Source organism: Mesoplodon mirus, assembly GCF_964341445.2.
Source record: "Mesoplodon mirus genome assembly, chromosome: 3".
Lineage (NCBI taxonomy): Eukaryota > Metazoa > Chordata > Mammalia > Artiodactyla > Ziphiidae > Mesoplodon > Mesoplodon mirus.
Genome location: NC_138978.1, coordinates 57833778 through 57852061, shown reverse-complemented (window position 1 = coordinate 57852061; position 18284 = coordinate 57833778). Strand labels below are relative to the sequence as shown.

The 18284-nt window shown below is 43.0% G+C and overlaps 1 protein-coding gene across 1 annotated transcript in view; it reads right to left on the bottom strand.

The window, feature by feature from the left end:
• Positions 1-17728, bottom strand: part of PGM1 (phosphoglucomutase 1) — a 56712-nt gene extending 38984 nt beyond the window's left edge. Inside the window, exon 1 of the mRNA XM_082614904.1 lies at positions 17271-17728. Coding sequence (XP_082471030.1) covers positions 17271-17516 — 246 coding nt within the window. The 5' untranslated portion in view covers positions 17517-17728. The remainder of the gene's footprint in view (positions 1-17270) is intronic.
• Between the last annotated feature and the right edge of the window lie 556 nt (positions 17729-18284).

Here is an 18284-nt window from a genome sequence, read left to right as displayed (position 1 = left end):
TGCATACATATGCCTCCATATCTCCTCCCTCTTGCATCTCCCTCCCACCCTCCCTATCCCCCACCTCTAGGTGGTCACAAAGCACAGAGCTGATCTCCCTGTGCTATGCTGCTGCTTACCACTAGCTATCTATTTTACATTTGGTAGCATATATATGTCCATGCTACTCTCACTTCGCCCCAGCTTCCCCCTCCCACCCCGGGTCCTCAAGTCCATTCTCTATGTCTATATCTTTATTCCTGCCCTGCAATTAGGTTCCTCGGTACCAATTTTTTTTTTTTTAGATTCCATATATGTATTAGCATATGGTATTTGTTTTTCTCTTTCTGACTTACTTCACTCTGTATGACAGACTCTAGGTCCATCCACCTCACTACAAATAACTCAATTTTGTTTCTTTTTATGGCTAAGTAATATTCCATTGTATATATGTACCACATCTTCTTTATCCATTCATCTGTTGATGGACATTTAGGTTGCTTCCATGTCCTGGCTATTGTAAACAGAGCTGCAATGAACATTGTGGTACACGTCTCTTTTTGAATTATGGTTTTCTCGGGGTATATGCCCAGTAGTGGGATTGCTTGGTCATATTTTAGTTCTATTTGTAGTTTTTTAAGGAAACTCCATACTGTTTTCCATAGTGGTTGTATCTATTTACATTCCCACCAACAGTGCAGGAGGGTTCCATTTTCACCACACCCTTTCCAGCATTTTTTGTTTCTAGATTTTTTGATAATAGCCATTCTGACTGGCAAGAGGTGATACCTTATTGTAGTTTTGATTTGCATTTCTCTAATAATTAGTGATGGTGAGCATCTTTTCATATGCCTCTTGGCCACCTATATGTCTTCCTTGGTGAAATGCCCATTTAGTTCTTCTGCCCATTTTTTAATTGGATTGTTTGTTTTTTTGATATTGAGCTCCATGAGCTGTTTGTATATTTTGGAGATTAATCCTTTGTCTGTTGTTTCATTTGCAAATATTTTCTCCCATTCTGAGGGTTGTCTTTTTCTCTTGTTTATGGTTTCCTTTGCTGTGCAAAAGCTTTTAAGTTTCATTAGGTCCCATTTGTTTACTTTTGTTTTCATTTCCCTTTCTCTAGGAGGTGGGTCAAAAAAGATATTGCTGTAGTTTATGTCAGAGTGTTTTTCCTATGTTTTCCTCTAAGAGTTTTATAGTGTCTGGTCTTATATTTAGGTCTTTAATCCATTTGGAGTTTATTTTTGTGTATGATGTTAGGTAGCATTCTAATTTCATTCTTTTACATGGAGCTGTCCAGTTTTCCCAGCACCACTTACTGAAGAGGCTGTCCTTTCTCCACTGTATGTTCTTGCCTCCCTTGTCATAAATTAGGTGACCATATGTGCGTGGGTTTATCTCTGGGCATTCTATCCTGTACCATTGATCTATATTTCTGTTTTTGTACCAGTACCATACTGTCTTGATTACTGTAGCTTTGTGATATAGTTTGAAGTCAGGGATTGGGCACTTCTTAACATAAAAAGATTTAGAATTAAGTGTAGACACGAAGTAAATCAAACTCATAGTAGAGAGATAATAAATCATAGTATTAATATTTTTGCAATAAGCTTGGGAGAAAACCTATACTTTAAGTACTTTAAGAAACTCTGGGATATTGGTTTATCTAATAGATCGGCTCTGTGATTCCAATTTATAAGGTATAGGTGAGTAACTTATTTTGACTTATGATTTCAAGTAAGAGAATTTTATAAAAGTTATAAACATTATTGGATCATTCAAGAAAACTTGGAATGTACCATACTTATATGTTTAAATCATCAGATGTAGAGAGTTTACTGCAATATTTCAGGGAATGGATTCTAAGGCCAGACTGACAAGAGTTGGAACCCAGTTCTGCCAGTCATTGGCTGTGTGACCTCAGACAAGTTACTTAACCTCTTTGGCTTCCATTGGCCCATCTGTAAAAATAGGGAGAACAACAGTCCCCCATCTCACTTATTGTTTCAGTAATGACTGAATGAAGTAATATACAGAAAATTCTAAAACCACTGCTGGCATAGGGTACCCTACACAAGTATCTGCTATTATCATTATTAGATTATATGAGAATAATGGGAATATTTTCAAAGTTTTGCTTGTTAGACAAAGGCTGTAAAAAGTAAATAAACATTTGATTTATAAACTTGAAATATTCATAGGAGTTTGAGTAAATGAGTATATAGCCAAGATCTCTCTCTCTCACACACACACACACACACACACACACACCCCGCACCAACTTACACTGACAATGCAGTCAGCAGAGAGAGGAAAATGAAGCAGATGTGCTGAGATAAACAGAGAGGAGGGACAGAAGCTAGCTGCCTGGGTTCCTCTTACCTCAGGCTCTTGTGAGGCCCAAGTGCCCCCCCCCCCGCCCTTGGCTTTCAGGAGACCCTCTGGCCTTTTGATACAGTCCTCTTAGAGGCTCACTGTGTCAGACTGCGTTTCTATTACTTGCCACACCTGCACACTTCAGTGTGTTGAGCAGGGGCTCTGTAGTGCATGGCTCCCATTTGCCAGCTCTGAGGCAGGCTCCACCTGCTGTCCCATCCAGGCAAGAAGAGGAAAAAAAGAAACCTCCTGCCTTCACACTTTGAGCAACCTCAGCCAATAGCAAGGAGACCCTGGGCAAAGTATTTAACCTCTCGATGCCCCCATTTTCTCATCTTTGAAATGGGGACTGATAATAGCACCACCTTAGACTTACTGTGGTGATCATTTCATAGTATTGCAATCTAGAATCATTAGCTTGTACACCTGAAACTAACACAATGTTATATGTTGATTATACCTCAATTAAAAAAAATGCATCTCTTAAAGAGAGTTAAAAAAAGAAAGATATAGTACCTACTGCACAGGTTTGTTGTATAAAGGTACACTGAGTTAATAAATATAAAGAGCTTAGCACTGGCTGGTTCTAGTGCCCTGTGAGTCCTACATAAGAGTTATCTTTTATGACTACCCTGAACCATCTGAAAATATGTAGCTGCGTTTAATAGCTATCTATGAGTATATATGTTTTAATAGAGTTAGGAAGTGTCCTTTAAAGAAAAGGAGAAACTACATTAAACTATAAAGGTACAAGGCCAGAAGAATTACAAGGACGAAATGGTTTGCTTAGAGTTGTACAGAATCCCAGGTTCAAAAAATACTCCTGAAGCATATTTTGAAGTTAAGAACAAACAAAACTGCTGCCTAGGAGCGTGTACATCCTTTAGCATCTGCCAGTCTGTTGTTCCTCTGCTTACACCCATATGTCCAACAGTTACTATGTAAACTGACTTTTTCCATTCAGATCATCAGGCACTGTGCACCACGGGAAGATGACAGACTCAAGTTGTCAAACTCCTGATCTAAAAGGAGAGATTAATAAGTCAATAAATCATTTTAAAAGGAGTAAAATTTGGGAGCTTGCAAGGGTGCTCTGAGTGTTCAGAGGAGAGAGAAATTTTTTGGAAGGCATTCCCCACTCCACAAATACCATTCTTAATTTGTGTGGTTAAATCTATAAACAGTCTCTCCAACTTGAAGATGCTCAAGGCTTAGGAATTACTTTCATACAAAATGCACATGTCAAGAAGACTCCTGTTTAATAAGAAATCACCAATATTCAATCATTCTGACCTAAAAAAACAAACAATGAATATGGTTCATATAAAATTTTTATATGTATTTTTATCTTATTTCCTTTTTGGAGCATCCTTAAAATTTTTTTCATTTAAATCCCTGAAGAACATTCATTTGGAGCTAGCAGAATATTTTCCCATATTCTGGCTATTACCAGGAACTATGTATTAAAATCCTTTGGTAAAAAAAGGGCTATCTATAAAGAATTGCTTTATTTCAAATCATTCATGGTTGTATGCTTCCCTCTTGTGTTAGAAAATGGAAACACAAGCAAGATTTCCTACAGCCTCCGAATGGGTGGGCTACCTGCCTGGAGCAGCATTACACAACTCTCGGGGGTACCATTCACCTGGAATACAATGAGAATCAAGTCCCCTGGAATTCTGGGGCAGACAGTGATTGGCCCCCTGTCAAATAATTAAAATGTGGCAGATTTCTTGACTTTTAAGAAGAGATGTTACATTATTCTGTCTCCTCACTAAGGATTTTTCCAATTGCACGGTCTGGCCAAACTAGGATGTCCAGCTGTAAAGAAACTGAATGAAGGTGGCCACAAAGAGGGGACATCTTTTTCTATGGGGTCTTTGTGAGTCTGAGTTAATATAAAATGGGGATAGTAAAACTTCCTTTAAAGGTTCTGACAACAAATGAGGAAAGGCATGTAAAGTGCTTATCAAATGCCGGGCTGTAGAGTAGCCACTCAGTAAATGTTATATAAACTACCAAAATAGAGATACTGAGAAGGACTGATCCCATCCTTCTAACACAACCCCTGATCTCTAAAGCACGTGGGCCCAGGCAGGAGAGAATCAATGCTCTGGGTCAGCCTGTGGGATAGATTAAACACCTACGATGGGCCAGGGAAAAGGAGGAGGGGAATCTACAGTCCCTGCTCTAACCAGAGGACTTCAGACAGGCCTGGGTCTGAATCCTGCCTTTGCCAGCTTCTGGCTGTGTATGGCCTTTCTGGTCTCATTTTTCTTATTTGTAAAACAGGGACAATGACACTGCTTTAAAAGCTGTTGTAAAGTAGGAGATAATTGCAGTAGGTCACGATGTGCTGGGCAGTGTTCCAAGAGCTTTACAAGCATTAACTCACTTAATCTTTACAACAACCCTATGAGATCAATACTATTATTCTCAGCCCCTATCTTAGGTATAAGAACACTGGTTATGTCATCTGCCCAAGGTCAAATAGCTGGGAAATTGTGGAGATGGGTTTTGAACCCAAGGAATCTGGCTCCAGAACCCACCCTCTTAACCATCATGCCATGTTGCCTCTTATTGTATTATGTGGCAAATATACAATATGCAATAGCTTTTAAAACAGCGATCGAAAGAGATGTGGTCATTTTCCCACTCTACACCATTTATGGGAATTCCTGGGATAAACAGTAGCCCAAGTGGGCAGAGGCAGGACACTCTCGCTGGGTTTTAAGATTTAAGTGAGAACAAGGCTTCAGGAAAATCAAAAGTTGCACCACAACACAAAAGATTTGGGAACCCCCTAGACTACAGCTCTAGATAACTCTATTAAAAATGTCTACCTTGAGGAATTCAGCATAGTGGAAATCTAAGTTTGCATTCCTACTCTTGATAATTTTTAGTAACTTGGTGATCTTGGGCAAATCACTTACCCTCTATTTCCTCATCAGTAAAACAGAGGTCTAAATACCAACTCCTTAAGAGTTGTTGACAGGATAAAAGGAGATGATGTAAAGGGCTTATCATGGTACACAGGATTACATGTAGGTTCTCAGGCAGGTTTATTTAATAACAAACCTGCGATGTAGGTATCCTCACAATCCCCATTTTACAGACGAGGAAACTGAGGCTTAGGGAATAAATGACTTGCTCAAAGTCTCACAACTAATAAACTGGAAGGCAGGCTTCGACACCAGTTTTAATGCCAAAGCTGGTGCTTAGGCTGTATGGCTCCTTTGGATGATCAAGTGCATTTGAACTTGGAAAAAATTAAGAGGAAATAGATTCCAGGTGACTCTCATCGGGATATTGGGCAAGTGCAAAGTATATGAGTTTTGGTGCCTGTACAACCCACTGCACTTGGTAGACAGAGCACAGGTGTTGTGTGTTGAACTGTGCATCCCACCAAAAAAAAAAAAAAAGATATGTTAACTTCTGAACCCCAGATACCTGTGAATGTGACCTTATTTGGAAAATGGGTCTTTGCAGATGCGATCAAATTAAGATGAGGTCATACTGGATTAGAATGGGCCATAAATCCAATCACTGGTGTCTTTATAAGGAGAGGGAGATTCAGAGACAGACACATAGGGAAGAAAGCCAGTGAAGACAGAGACGGAGATTGGAGTTCTCTGCACCAGTGACTGCACCTTAGACTCCTCCAAACCTTTGTATGCCCATTATTTAAATTAATTCTCATAAAACTCTCCAATAGGGCAGATACTAGAATTGATTCCATTTTACAAGTGTGAAAACTAAGCTTTAGATCAGTTAAGCAGAATACATGATATTGCACAGTAAATTGTACAACTGAGATTTGAACCAACACCTTCAATTCCAACCCATCACTATGAACTAAAGTTATCTGGTAAGATTCAAGGAGCCACCAAGTGGCCTGTCTTCCGTTTGACATTATGTCAGAAGTCTACAGAAGCAGTGCGGATTATGGAGCACTGGAATCTTCTTGTCAATTATTACCATTAGTATAGTTGTAAATAGGACAACAACGGTATTAGGTATATGCATTAAAGCAGCGACTGTGCCTTGCCTCCACCCTCACTTCACTCTCGGCTAAGGTCTCCCTGATTCCTCTTCATCATCCTGAACTTGCCTCAAAAATCACCTTGTCTGGGCAGAGAAAACATCCTCATTCTTCCCTTCCCCTTCAAGGTGCGGTTGAGTGACTCTGTGATCCTTTGATTCCCTGAACTTCTCCCCTGGAGATTCAGAGGGAGTGCAACCCTGCCAACACCTTGATTTCAGACTTCTCGTCTCCAGAACAGTAAGAAAATAAATTCTGTAGTTTTAAGCCACCCAGTTTGGAGTCATTCATCACAGCAGCAACAGGAAACTAATACACTAGTATTCACATATTTTTGTAACTACTTATGGATTCTCCTCTACCAGCATGAATCCTGAGAATGAAGATTTTGTCTTATTTATCTTTGTACCTGCAACCATCTCACACAGTGCCTGGCACTTAAAGAGTGCTCAGCAATGCTTGTTGAATGAGAAAATACATGTGGTCCAGGAGGTGCACAGTAATGCCAGCACACATTTCGTGCAGCTTCCCATCTGTAGAATGACATTGGCCTGGGCCAGGTAACCATGCCACAGATCCATCCCAAAATACCCATCTTCAGCTACGCAATGCTAGCTCATGACTCCAGTAAGGTGAAGGCCTCAAATCAATGGCCTTGTGGCTGACACTTACAGCAACTGTGAACCTCTGTCTCACAGATCAAATTCAAGGGATAATGTATAGGACAGAGACAGGATAGGACATGTAGGCAGTGGAGGTGATGACAGACACAGAAGACCTTCCCCTCTGCCCCTCCACTGGCTTCAGGGTTTGGAATAATCATAATAATCATTAGAATCATCAGAATCTTCTGTTTGCTACATACTTCCAATGTCAGGCACCATGGTGAGTGCTTCACAAATTTTACTTTGTTCTCACATTAATCGTTAAGGCAGATATTTTCACTCTCTTTATACCAAATCTACTTACAGGGTAAAAGGCTATGGTGAACTGTGTGTAAGCACGTTTCTCGTGAATTTGACCTCAGAGGGCTTGGCGCCAACTGCATGGCCCAACCCAGAGAGGCAGCTGTCTTTTGTGACAGGAGCCAACCTCACTCCCAATTCCATCTGAGTTTCCTACGCTTATTTCCCTTTTGCTTCATTTTTAAATGGATTTCATTTGGCTCCACAGAATGCATTTCTTTCAAAGTCCCCATGGGGCAGCATAACATAATAGTTTTATTACCGAAGCAAAAGGTCTTTCCCCATCCCCACCCAGTTATGCCAACCCAGCTCCATTTTCTGGCCTCTTTGCAATCATGGGATGATCTCTCAGAGTTGAGGTGGACACCTAGGCTGAGGCTTAACACCTAGGTTTCTGGTTTTCGTGGCTTTGAGCTGATAGTACTCCCTTCCAAGGTCAGGGTCATTTTGTCTACTTGAGCTTTCACAAAACTTCCTACTGTGTACAGTTTCTAAATGCACCAAAGCATGTTGAGATGTTTACCAGGATGGACCCCCAGACCACTGCGGTAAACTGCAGGAGGAAAGCAGAACGCCAGAATCTCCCTCAGCGTGAACTGTCTTCTAAGACCTTCTCGACAGGGCAGTGTGCTTGAACAGTATAAAATGTAACTCATTTTCAACAGTTATACCAGAGTATTTTCATCTAAATTAATATTATCTCCTTCAAAACAAGCACCCTGGGTAGCAACGTATGTATTCAAACAATGCTGACATTGCACTAACATTTCTGGAACTCTTTTTCGGGCAACTGTCTTTACAGTCTGTGGTACTTTCTTTGAAAGTCTTCAGTCTTAACAAATTTCATCCTTTGAGAATAGATGTGAACTTTGGAAAGAGAAGAAAATTGGTTGGAGCCATGTCTAATGAATAAAGTGGGTGATCAAATCTTGTTACATCGTTTTAGGTGAAAAATGAGGCATGACTATAAAATAATGTGACTGGTTTCCCTAGGTGACCCATAAACCCATTAGCTGAAAAATAATTCCCGTAGAGGAGTTTCAAAATGCTTTGAGCACTAGATGCATCATTGGAATAAGTGTATGGTTCCCAGAGTGGTGATTTGGCAGGGTACAATACTAATTTGGATATATAAGTTCAAATATGTTTGTAAAAAAAAAGAAATCTGATTGCTTACACTCAAGAAAATGAAGAAGCTATTCTCCTGGAGAAATTTCTCCTCCTTTTTTTGACAGCCTGGTTGGCTTTGGACAAGGAGTGTGCTGAGAAAAATAGACTCATTTCCTGCAGAAAGGCTTCGTTGGACACACTACCCCCTCCCACACATAACCCCTGCCTCAAGCTGGGGCAGGCATCCCGGCTCTGAGCGTCCACAGCCAGCTCTTTCCCCTCAGGTATTAGCACTTATAAAACTTAGTGGTGATTGTCTGTCTTTGTGTCAATCTACCTCCTTCAACTAGAGGCTCCTTGAGAATGAGGACATTATTTTGATCCTGTATCTCCAATGCTCGGACAATGTGTACAGAAGCACAGGACACTAATCCCTGTTCTGGAGGTGGACCCTTTGCCTTTGCTTCTCACGTTCCCAGGGCTTCGCCTGCCAAATATAATTTCTTCTGCCTGGCAAGCAAAACTGGACATTCAGTCTGTGTAAAATCCACCCATGCACATTTATAGAGGCCTAAGGTAGAGTTAGTGGTTGCTTAGGGCTGAAGGTGTAGGGGAGCAAGAAGGATTGACTGTGAATGCACAGGGCTTCTTTCAGGGTGATGGAAATATTTTAAAATCAGATTGTGGTGATGGTTGCATAACTCTGTAACTACACTAAAAAATACTGAGTTGTACACTTTACATGGATAAATTGTGTGGTGTGTGAATTATATCTCAATAAAGTAGTTTTATTTTAAAAGTCCTCCACAATGAGAATGATTGTTGCCTAGGTTCCTTTCTAAGCCTGTAGTTGGAATAAATGATAATCAAGGTCTTTTAAAAAAATCTAGGTACCGATATAAAATTAGGTCTCTATGTTCCCTCTGTAACTCTATCACTTGAAAATGACTGAGTGGTTTTCACTAAATTTGGAAAGCATGTTTATGATAATGAGGACTGTGGGGTATTCCCCAAGATTAATACTCCCTTTCATTTAGACTGACACCCACAATATTTAGCCTAACACATAGTACCCAGAATAACATCGATATAGGCATACCTCAGAGATATTGCAGGTTCAGTTCTCAGACAACTGCAATAAAGTGAATATCACAATAAAGCAAGTCATACGAATTTTTTGGCTTCTCAGTGCATATAAAAGTTATGTTTACATTATTCTGCAGTCTGTTTAGTGTGCAATAGCATCATGTCTAAAAAAATTGTATATACCTTAATTTTAAAATATTTTATTGGTAAAAAAATGTTAAGCATCATCTGAGCCTTCAGTGAGTTATCATCTTTTTGCACTAGCAACTTCAAAGATCATTGATCACATAACAAATAATGATGAAAAATTTGGAAATATTGAGAGAATTACCAAAATTTGACACAAAGACACGAAATGAGCAAATGTTGCTGGAAAAAAACTCATCACAGAGTTGCCACAAATCTTCAATTTGCAAAAAATACAGTATCCGTGAAGTGCAAAAAAGCAAAGTGCAATAAAATGAGGTATACCTGTATTTCCCAGCCTCCCTTGCTGCGTGAGGAGGCCTTAGCCTAAGTTTCAGCCAATGGAACAGGAGTGAAATCGATTACATGCAGCCTCTGAGAAAGGTGTGCCTTCCTCCCTCTTTCTCCCCTTCCTGTTGGCTGGAATGACCATATGGTGGTAGGCAGCCACGTTGGACTATGCAGATAAGGGCAATTCACTGGGGAAGGCTGAGCAACAAAAGAAAAGAAACATGCATCCTCTGACACAGTGGAGCCATCACCCCAGCCCTGGACTGCCCACATCCAGTCTATTACAGAAAGGGTAATACTCTTGAACCTATTACTATGAACTTTTATTTTAAGTAACTTATTTTAGAACTCTGCTATAGCAGCCAAAACCTACGTTTTAACTAACGATAAAATTTGGTGTTCTGTACCAAAACAGAATCTAAAATATGCAGCATTGGCATACTTTTTATGGCCATGGCAAAATTTTTACCACCACTACCCTGGAAGGCAGACCACGGGCCAACCAAACCTGTAGCTCTAGGCAAATGGTTAGGAGAATTCAGAACAGGAGTGTTTGTTGGCTGCTTCTTGCCACAACACAGAGAGGAGCTCAGGCAAGGACTAGGCATCCTGCAAGCAGAAATGGAGGTGATGGTTCTGCTAAGGAAAGTTTTCTTTGTGCCTTGTACACCATGTTGCCCAAGTCCAGTAATTTGTACACTGCAGAGTTGAGATGAAGACCATTTGTGTACCTACGCTAAAGCAGCTACCCGTGAAGCAGCAGGTGTAGCAGAAAAGGCTTAAATCTTTCCTGGGATTCTCTGCCACACAGTGGGAACTAGCCTACCAGCAAATAACCCATTAAGGATACTGTTTACCCAGCCTAGCTTTTCCTATTGCCTTAAAGTGACCATCAGTGACAGAGAAATCAGGGGAGGGACAAAGCATAGAGGCCAAAAAATAAAAGCTAATGTTTTCAGGCTTCAAAACTCTATCTAGTGAGAACTTTCACTGTGGTTATCAGTGTTGGAGAAACAAAGGACTTTTAGGAAAGATAAATGGGGCCTTAAAGGAATGGGTAGGGGATATTATAATTTTGTGATAATGTCTGTTTAGGTGTGGTGCTGAGTCAATTTTCCTTGGTTTCCAAAAACTCTCTCCCAGGGATGGGACTTATGACAACTGAGGCGGCTCTGCTTTTAGGCAGAGAAAGGGGTTCAGAAAAATGCCTATTCTCAAAGGCCTTCAGCTCGAAATAGTTTTTATGCCACAGTGATGTATTCTGGACCCCTTCAGACTTCAGAAAAGCTTTCAGAAGAATGATTTGAGTGGGCTACACCTCTAAGAAAGTTAAGCAGGCAAGTTTCTATGATCCATTCATTTTCCCTTAAATTTCCTTGAAGTTGACACAGACATACCCAGTCATTCTGTGGCCATTGGAGCTGTGGTTAAAGTGGGGAATCACACTTTAAAAATGGCTACTGAAGCACTGACGTATATACGCTACCAGATGTAAAGTGGATGGCTAGTGGGAAGCAGCCGCATAGCACAGGGAGATCAGCTCGGTGCTTTGTGACCCCCTAGAGGGATGGGATAGGGAGGGTGGGAGGGAGATTCAAGAGGGAGGAGATATGGGGATATACATATGCAAATAGCTGATTCACTCTGTTATACAGCAGAAACTAACACGACATTGTAAAGCATTTATACTCCAATAAAGATGTGAAAAAACACACACACACACACACACACACACACACACAAATTAAAAAATAAAAAAAATTTTTAAAATGGCTCCTGAGTGCGCCAAGTAATCGAGGGCTTACCTTCAGTTGGGAGAATTTGGAGAAGACTTTTCTTACCTGGTGTCCTCAAATGGGACGGACCACAAACAGGGTAGCCCTAGGGGTGGGGGGGATGTTTGGAAAGGGTGAAAAGGGGTTGCTTTTGCCTCAGGGTTTGGTTGCTTTTTTAACTTCAACTGTTGGAAGTCTCCCTTCCCAATGCTTATCCCAATCACCACTCAGATGAGTTCCTGAGGCACAAGATAGAAAAGGTGAATGAAGCCCTGAATAAATACAGTGAGGAATGTCAATCAGGTCAGGCCAATGAGTCTGAAACACTTTGAACACTATGTTTTCATACTGGAAACAATTTCTTCCTTTTTCTTCTTCATGAGTGCCCCAAAGTGTTTCTGAAAAGAAGAAATGTAACAGGTAGGTGGTGGTACAGAAAGACTTGGTTGACTTGTCCAACCTGCTAGAAATGGTAGAGTTGGAATCAGGACTCTGGTCTTCTGACATTTCATCCAGTTGATCTTTACCATAAATAAGTATATCCCAGAGCAAGCAGTTACAGGGATTGTTATATCTTACTTAAAAGCTTGGGAAAACCGGATTGGGCAATGTTAAGTAGAACTTTCAGAGCTTTTAATATACAAAAGAGTCATGTGAGATTGCAAGAGGGCCCCAGAAAGATATTGGGAAATATCAATTTCCACCACCCCAGGGTTGATATGACTATCCATACATTATAAAAATCTTCCCAGGGTTAAGTTTGAACTCTTCCTTTTAAACTGTTGTTAGCGGCATACAGGGAGGGTGAGATCCTGTTTTCCTATAGATTATACCATACGGCTTATTTTGGCAACTGATACATGAATTTGTTTTTGCCTGCTGTTGAGTGTGAATGATTCTGCCCAAGGAGTACTTTCCTCCTGGGTCACACTACCTGGTAGGATTTGGGGATAAGGATTTGGGGGTAGGAGTTGATTCTGAATAAATATCAGTCTCTTATACTGAACTCTAATATGCTTACAAACACCTGTGTTGCTAAAGAGTGAGCTGAAATGGTCACTACATTGTGTGAGTCCCATGGGCTTAATCAGCGGGGTGAGTAGCCATTCTGGGGCCAAACCAACCAGTGTGAGGACCACAAACACTGGCGGGGAGCTCAAGATAACTCGCAGTTAATCTGAATGGTCTCCTGGGATAAAGCAGAGAACAAGACAAGCCCAGGCTGCATCCACTTGAGACCTACAGTCAAGAAGGTTTGTGTTGGAGGCCAGGTGGGTTACAGACAAGCAACCCAACAACCACTATAAGATGCAGTCAGCGCTGTTATGGAGGTGAGCAAGACAGGTTATGAGAGCAGAAGAGTGGTGCACCTGATTCAGGGATTGGGAGCAGAGGGGTGCCAACTAAACCCAGACCTGAAGGTGAAGGGGCGAGAAGAACGCTCCAGGTGGAAGCAGATGTGAGAGCAGAGCATGTTGAAGAAGCAGGTTGAAGAGGCTGGTTGGAGAGAGCCCCACCCTCCAACTCCGTTGTTTCACACACTGCAGGAAGCAACCACACGAAAAACGCCTCACGTTTTATATTTTACAAGATACTTCCACACATATTGCTTTATTTTCTCACTACAGCAAACATTTCAGGTGTCCCTGGCCCACAGTCACAGAGTCAGGAAAAGAGACTGGGAATTGCCCCCTCTGTTCCTGGAATGCAAGAGATGTTAAACAGTAGCAAACACAGATACGCCAGGACTGTGTTCCAAATACTAGATTCCCGCAGGGAGTGGCTGAGGACACTGTCAGTCTGGGTAAAGTTTGGTTTTTTTTTTTTAACATCTTTATTGGAGTATAATTGCTTTACATTGTTGTGTTAGTTTCTGCTTTATAACAACGTGAATCAGTTATACGTATACATATGTTCCCATATCTCCTCCCTCTTGAGCCTCCCTCCCACCCTTCCTATCCCATCCCTCTAGGTGGTCACAAAGCAGATCTCCCTGTGCTATGCTACTGCTCCCCACTATCTACCTATTTTACATTTGCTAGTGTATATATGTCAGTGCCATTCTCTCACTTCGTCCCAGCTTACCCTTCCCCCTCTGCAGTCTGGGTAAAGCTTTAAGCAGTAAATGAGCATTTGGAAGGTATCCCAAATTCCCTCCTTTTTCGCTTGGGCTAATCTAAGTTTTTGTCACTTGTACCCAATTGGGTTCTGACTAACAAGGTATTCCTCTATTTTGGTTGGGGCCATTGAGGGTAAGAGGAAGGTAGGAGACAACGCTGAGATCTATGGGGTATGGGCATTAATATGTGCCTCAGGCTGGGTATGATTAACTTAGTGTCCCCATATTAGGAGAACATTGATAACAGAAAGTCCTGCCCTCAGACTCATCCTGAGGTTTCCCTACAAGTGCCATTCAAACAGTTTCCAGGTGAAAAGGGGCTGCCAGGCACTTTTAAATATGTTGTTTCATTTAATCCTCACAAGAGCCTCACTGCATACCTATTACCATTTCCAGTCTTCACAGACAAGGGGGAAAAAGGATCAGAAATTGAATAACTTGCCCAAGAGAACTGTCCCCAACTCCTATGATTTTTATTCTTTCTGCCTAGAATTCCTCCCCCAACAAATCCACCTTAGAAACTCCAACTCATCCTGTAAGCCTCAATTCCACTACCACCCCTCTGAGAAAACTTTTTCGCTTCCCCTTCCGCGCCCAAGTACAGCCTGCCATGCTCTTGACCCTTCAGCATCTGGCACATAACTCCCTCACAACACCTAACACACTGTGCTGTCTGCTTATTCCTGTCTACCTCCCCTTCTAGACTATGTATTTACTGAGGGCAGGAATGTATTATATCCCAAGTACTAAGCACAATGACTGATAAGAAGTAAGCACATAATAAATGTTTAATGAGAATAAATGTATGGGTCATAAACTATATGCTGGCTTTAAGTGCTGGAATATACTTGAAGTATTTTCCATATACTTCATAATTCATAATTCAGGGCAACAGAACAAGGATTCACTGAATGCTGCATTGCCTTAGGTACGAGGGAGTGTCACACGTAAACTGACAATTTCATCTATTCTAGAGGTATCTATGGGGAAAGGTCAGTTAAGGGAGAAGAGTGGCAGACAGGGGCTGCTGGGAAAGGCTTTCTGAAGATGCTACCTGGACTGCACCAGAAGAGAAAGAGCAGCATATTTAAATCCCTGGTGAGGGATGAGAGAGAGAGAGAATAAAATCAGAGAACAGTGAGCTGAGGATGGAAACCTAGGGAATAGCTAGGATGTGGGTAGAGTAAGCAGTCCATGAAGGAACTCTCAGAAAGTGTGAGTAGAATCAGGAGACAGTGATCAAGGCAAGGGAATGAGAATTTTTAAAGAGTACCAAGTCAGCAGTGCCAAATGCAACAGGCAGGTCACATAAGATAAGGCCTAAACAGTGTGCAATGGACTTAGCAACCAGAAAGTCATCAGTAACCTTGGCAAGAGCAATGTCAGTGGAGTGGTGGAAGAAACAGAAGCCAGACTGCATTAAGGTGGTGAGTGAACGGGAGTTAAGAAATCTGTGATGGTGAATGCAGACAATCTTTACAAAGATTGGCTAAAAGGGGGCAGGGAAAGCAACAGGGTAGAAGCAAAAGGGTGAAGAGGTTTTAAGAACACATATTTTTAGCCTTAACTAATTCTTTTCTTCCACCCCACGCTACTCTCAAATGGACAGTTTTCCAGTTGGACCCCTTAAATTCCCACTATGCTGTAAGCCCCTTAAGGACAAATCTTGCTTCTAAATCATCTTTTTATTCCACCCATTTCTCTGACATAGTATAGGCTCAGTATTTGCTGAAGAAGTGCAAATTCAGCACATGTGATAACAGGGAAATGAACAAGAGCTGTACTGGGATACAGGTCTTGTTCATTCTTCATTCTTCTTTCAAGGGAATGTGAGGTTGTCTGAAAACTCAGGAGCATAAAGAAAACAAATCCAGACAATCTTCTCTCACTGATGTTTATAAATGTTTGATCCAGAGAGGCAGATGTAGATTGTTCCCAGTTTAGATTTGAGAGACAGCTGGAAAATACATCTTTAGACTCAAGGGTCTCTTCATTCCCAGAAACTGTTCAAGTCCTTGGAACTAGCAGGTCTATACTAGATTCTCAGTGCTGCCATTAGAGTTCCTGTTGAACCTACCTAAGCTTCAGTTTTCTCACTGGCATCTTGAAGATGCCCATAATAGCATCTACCTCATAAGGCTACAGGAGGATAAATGAGATACTGCAGGGAAGTACTTTTCACAGGGCTTGGCAAAATGGCACTCAGTATGTTAATAAGAGAAATAAAGTACTGCTAAAATGGATAAAAATATTACTAAATATTACTGAGTTCCAGAAGAGGCGAGTGTAAGTCAAATCTTATGTTAAATATAGAAAGAAAAAAGAAAACTTAAAAAAAAACTCGTTAGAAAACTTTTTTATAAGAGTAAACAATCACCCCAATTTACCTACTTTATAAAGCCGCCTTTTCGCAAACGTACCAGGTTGACTGAAAAGTCTACTTCAAGGTTTCACCTGAGTAGACCTGCCCCATTAACTCATTTAACGTTCCTTAGCTGTGGTGGCGGAACCAAGGTATTGCGTTAATTTCCTGGCCTGCCACGACTGCTTACACAAGAGCGCCCTTGGGTAGATGGTTTCGGTTCTAATGGAAATTCAGCTCCAGCCCCCTCGGTGGAACAGATCCAGAAGCAACACCGAGCAAAGACTACCCTTTTCAAAAGCCTGCCCCCCAGCAACCAGGCCGCGCCAGGGCAGAGGCAGAAGCTCCGTCCCAGCAAACTTTGGGGACGGGGAAAGCGACTTTGCGACCGCCTCCTCAGAACTGAGCGCTTGACCACCAGCGGGGCGGGTGCCCAAAGCCTTGAGCTCGCAGCCAGCGGGAAGCGCCAGTCCCGGACGAGAATAGCAGGCAACCCGGCGGGATGCAAGGGGGTTCTGAGCAAGGCGGCGGCCTCTAACCTTTCCCGGCTAAGGCGACTGCACTCTGCTCGGTAACTGGATCTTCACCGGCAGAAAAGGTTAACGTAAATGTCAGAGGCCTGGAAGGCGGCGGGGGGACGGGAGGGGGGAGGAGGAGAAAGAAGGGAGGCGCAGGAGGCGGAGGGGCGGGCCTCCCAAGGTCAAGCCCTGCCCTTCGCCTCAGGCCTCCCCGCCCGCGGGGTTGAGGGGGGGGACGACGAGGGATGGGAGGAGCTGGCAGAAGAGCAGCTCTGCGGCGCTCCGTGGCCACTGTCCGGCCCTGGACCACCTCCGCCCGGCCCGCTAGGCCAGGAAGAGCGAGCGCAGAGAATTGTGGGGGTGAAGACTGAAGCGGCGAGCGCGGAAGTGGCCCCGCAAGAGTGAGGCAGAAGGCGGGCGGGCGACGGGGGCGACCGAGGAGCGGGCGCGTCCCTTACCCCGTTGGCGGCGGCGATGCGGACGATGAGCTGGATGGCCTCCTTCATGTAGAACCTGCCGTCCCCGCCCACCACCAGGGTGGCCTCCTGCCGCTGCGCTGTCTCCACGGTGGAGATGATACTCTGGATGAAATTCTCGGCATAGTTGGCGCTGCTCTGAAACACCTTCACCCGCTTCCGCAGCCCGCTCGTGCCCGGCTTCTGGTCTTGGTACGCCTTGGTCTTAACGGTCACGATCTTCACCATGGTGGCGACTAGCTTCCTGGGGCCGGAGCGGACTCTGCTAAGCGAGGGGCGACCGGAGCTGTGGCTGCAGCTGCTGTGTGGTGAGGCCGCGGACGAGTCGGGGCAATGCAGGCTCTCTCAGCGGTGCTCGTCCCTCCTCCTTAAAGGGACAGGGGACAGGGCCCTCCCTTCGCGGCCAGCCCACCTCCTTGCAGGTCCGAGAGGGGAGGGGAATGGGGAGCGCCCACCCCTAGGCCTCCAGTGTGATGGGTGGAGCCTCTCTGATTTACACTCCCCTCTGATTTACCCTGCCCTCTGATTTACCCTCCCCTCGTAAACCCATCCGCTGTAAAATGAAATCCGCAACTCCTCCCATAAGTGGAAGAGCAGAGCTTGGGGTAGGGACCGGGTCACAGGGCGAGGACTTGAGGCAGAGTGGGAAAAATAGAGTAGGGACCGCCGGACTTAGAAGACTTGGGAAGGTTCCAGTTTAGGATTTTTCCGCTTTATGATGGTGTGAAAGTAATAAGCATTCAGTAGAAGCCGTGTTTCTAATTTTGATTTTTGATCTTTTCCCAGGCTAGCAATATGCAGTAGGTACTCTGTACACTGGAGATGCTGAGCTGTGACAGCAAACCCAGCCCCAGCTCCCAGTCAGCCACTTGATCAGGAGGGTAAACAAGCAATACACGTGGAACCACTCTGTATCCATACAACCATTCTGTTTTTCACTTTCAGTACAGTATTCAATAAATTGCATGAGACATTCAACACTTTATTATAAAATAG